This window comes from Vigna radiata, chromosome 1 (assembly GCF_000741045.1).
Source record: "Vigna radiata var. radiata cultivar VC1973A chromosome 1, Vradiata_ver6, whole genome shotgun sequence".
In the NCBI taxonomy this organism is placed as follows: Eukaryota; Viridiplantae; Streptophyta; class Magnoliopsida; order Fabales; family Fabaceae; genus Vigna; species Vigna radiata.
Window position 1 is genome coordinate 10,676,242 of NC_028351.1, and position 3,341 is coordinate 10,679,582.

Genomic DNA, 3,341 nt, shown 5'->3' on the forward strand with positions numbered 1-3,341 from the left:
CATGATCCTGAAAACGCCAAATCCAAATTACAAAAACAGAAACAAAAAAAAAAACGAGAAATTTGAAGTTTTAGAGCTAATCAAACTTCTGGGTCGGCGGTTAGTCAAATCGTGGAGATGAACGAAAGAGTGTAGGTGGAAGGTTGACGAAGATGCGAGAACATCACAACATTAAGAAACAAAGATAAGGAAAACCAAATGGAAGTGAATAATGGTTTTCGGTATCAAACGAGAGCGGTGTTTGCTATGCCCACTGCTAAGAAGTAGGCACAAAGAATGTGTTTGTTAATATTTTTCAATGAAAAACGTTCGCGAAACTTAGGTTCTTGAGACTTGGTTACAAATCCCAATAGCGAGTTTCATTTCGTTCTTTCTTTCAGTGTTTATTGATCACCTGCTGAGACCGAGCATTGCAACGTTGTTTATTCTGACATGTGTCCTCTTTCCCAAGCACTTTATTCATGTCAAAAAAAGGGAACTACATAAGAACCTTTTAAAATGTATCATAAAGATATTATGTCGGTGAAAGTTTGATTAGTTGATTTTATTATCCACCTTTTGTTATCAAGTTATTACACTCAAACCACCAATTTGTTTTGGATGGTTCTCATTATGTAAAATTATTCACCTTATGGATTGAAATACATGTAACAATTTTTTTTTTTCATTAAAGTGTTTTAAAAGTGAAAAAATAAAGTTAATTTTTCATAAATGGAATTAATTTATGTAAGGATTAATTTGTAAAAACTGTGATATATAAGCACTTCTGTGTATGAATTAATTTTATCGTATAAAAAATATATATTTTTAAACTTAGGAATAATCTCATTCAAAGAAGTAGTATTTGTTTTATAATAACTTATTTATTGGGGTACATAGTGGCATATAATTAAACTAGTAATTATCTAAAGCAATACTTCTATATTGACTTTTGTAGTGAAAGTTTATGCAGAAGAAAATGATGAAGCAGGTTCTTCTTTTCTTCTGCTTTGCCTCTGCATTATCCCTTTCAGTCTCAGAATCCAAATCTAATTCTCTTCTAAATCCTGCTATCGATTCCTTCTCTTTTGGCTATATTCAGGTAAGAAACAGAGTGATCTTTCAAGGAACACTCTTTTCTTTTTCTTTTTTGATGATTACTTGTTGTGTTCGATAGACGAAGACCCCACAGAACTGTTCTTACCTTGTAATTATATCTACAAGGTGTTCATCACCCAAGTTCACATGGGAGAAAATCGGAATTGCTCATGGCAACGAGGCTTTGCTTCGCACTTTTCTTTCAATGAATTTGAAATTTTGTTTCTCTCTTTCTTTCTTCCACCTCATGATTAACGGGGTTCAATATATCTACTTTTGAACCAAGTACTGATAAATGCATTTGTTAATAGAAGAAAGCTGGAAGCAAAAACCTGACAGTGAATTGAAATTCAGCTCTAGAATCATGATATTCAATACCCTTTTAGTTTTTTTTTTCTTTCTTTTTTATCATTTTAATTTGGAGAAGCTTTTTGTTCTAGTTTATCAGATCTTTTCAAAGATAGCATTAACTATTTTCTTAAATTTACAAAACTGAAGTGAACTGAAAAATACTAGGTTGTATAACATGTACAAGAATTGCATCTATGAATATGTAATGGTTACCAAAAACCTTGCTATATAACATAGCACTAACTAATTTCAGCTATGTGTTAAAAATGGACTTTAAGTTTAACTCAATTCCACAAAAACGGTTTATAAATTGAATGAACTGAAAAATACTAGGTTGTATAACATGTACAAGAATTGCATCATGAATATGTAATGGTTACCAAAAACCTTGCTACCATAGTACTAGCTAATTTGAGCTATTAGCTAATTTGAGCTATATGTTAAAAAGTAGACTTTAAGTCTAACTCAATCTCAGAAAACTAGTTTAACCAGTAGTGGACTTTAAATCTAACTCAATTCCACAAAACCGGTATAAAGTGAAGTTTACATCCACTTATATATTATAAATTAACCTTATCTCTAGTTGATACAGAATATCTACCATCATACTCATTTATGATGATACAATGCTCATCTACTTTGATGAAAATTTCTCTACTTTCCATTCACATAATTTGAATTTAAAATCTCACTTAAGAATTAAGCTTTTTACTCTGTGATGGTTAATCTTTTCTAAAGTACACAATATCAGTTTTTGAGTATTAAGGAAACTTTTTATGATTATGATTGTGATTTAGCAGGTATACAAAGAAAGATTAGATGGTCCAGGCACATTCGAGCAATGTTCTTTAGATGTATTTGAGATAAATGGGGCATGTTTATCCGATATTTGTTTTCTGTGGCTATATAGATCTGGTGCAGTAGATGATTGGAAACCTGAATCAGTGAAAATCTCCTGCAACAATGCATGTTTTCCCATCTTCAACATACACTTCAATATAAACTTCTCCCTCCCTGACGCTGCCTGGTATGGCTATAAATGGTGTAATAGTGATCCACCATATCTGGCAAATGGCTTTCCCTTCCCAACTGGTGTTGTTTTCTTTTAAGGGATGGTAATGTTGTTTGAGTGTAAGAATTTATAGAAGGAAGTACTGATGTTATGAATGAGGAAAAGTTTATTTTAATCATACATTTATTGATAACATTCATCTTCAATCTCTATTTAAAATTCAGAAAAGAAAATGCTCACTAACATGGAAACATTCATATTATTTTAACAATAATTAATTACAAACTTGTAACATCACGAAATTTATGAATTTGAAATCCATTTTTCTATATTGCAATTTCACATAACAAAAATCAATGTGTTCCGCAAATCTTCCATGTTTCTTGAGGTTTTGGATTTTTCTGTTAATAATGCTATATAGGATGAATAAAACGGAGTATGATATTTGGAAAATTATATTTAGTTAAAATGGATTACACCAATTAAAATTATCTCAATGTTAGATTTCAAAACTTATTTTAGAAGTATAAAGACATGTTTCTTATAAATTTTTTTATTATGTCAAATACATAAAACATACTAAAATAAAAAAGGGGTTAAATATGTTTTTAGTCCCTTTACTTTGGGACGATTTTGGTTTTAGTTCATTCTCAAACTATAGTAAAATTTAGTTCTTCAACTTTAGAAAACTCTGTTTTAGTCTTTTTTACTATTTTTTTTAACTTAATCGCCTCAAATGGAAACTAAAAACATATTTCACCCTAAAAAAAGTATTCACAAACTATAATATATATATATATATATATATATATATATATATATAACTATAAAAATGGAAAATGATAGTGTTTCAATGTTGGTTTGTAATTATGCCATTTATATATATGTTTCCGATACACAT

At 29.7% G+C, this 3,341-nt stretch overlaps 1 protein-coding gene across 3 annotated transcripts in view; it reads left to right on the forward strand.

Annotated features, from left to right (window-relative positions):
• The window catches only part of LOC106774673 (embryo-specific protein ATS3B), a 6,284-nt gene extending 3,666 nt beyond the window's left edge, over positions 1-2,618 (forward strand). The window contains exons 3-4 of one of the 3 annotated variants that reach the window (XM_014661738.2): positions 953-1,081; positions 2,229-2,618. In XM_014661738.2, the coding sequence (XP_014517224.1) occupies positions 953-1,081; positions 2,229-2,537 (438 nt within the window). In that variant the 3' untranslated portion in view covers positions 2,538-2,618. Of the gene's footprint in view, positions 1-952; positions 1,082-2,225 lie in introns of all 3 variants that reach the window. The other 2 variants (XM_022784676.1, XM_014661790.2) reach the window with 2 other exon arrangements.
• The last annotated feature ends 723 nt before the right edge of the window (positions 2,619-3,341 follow it).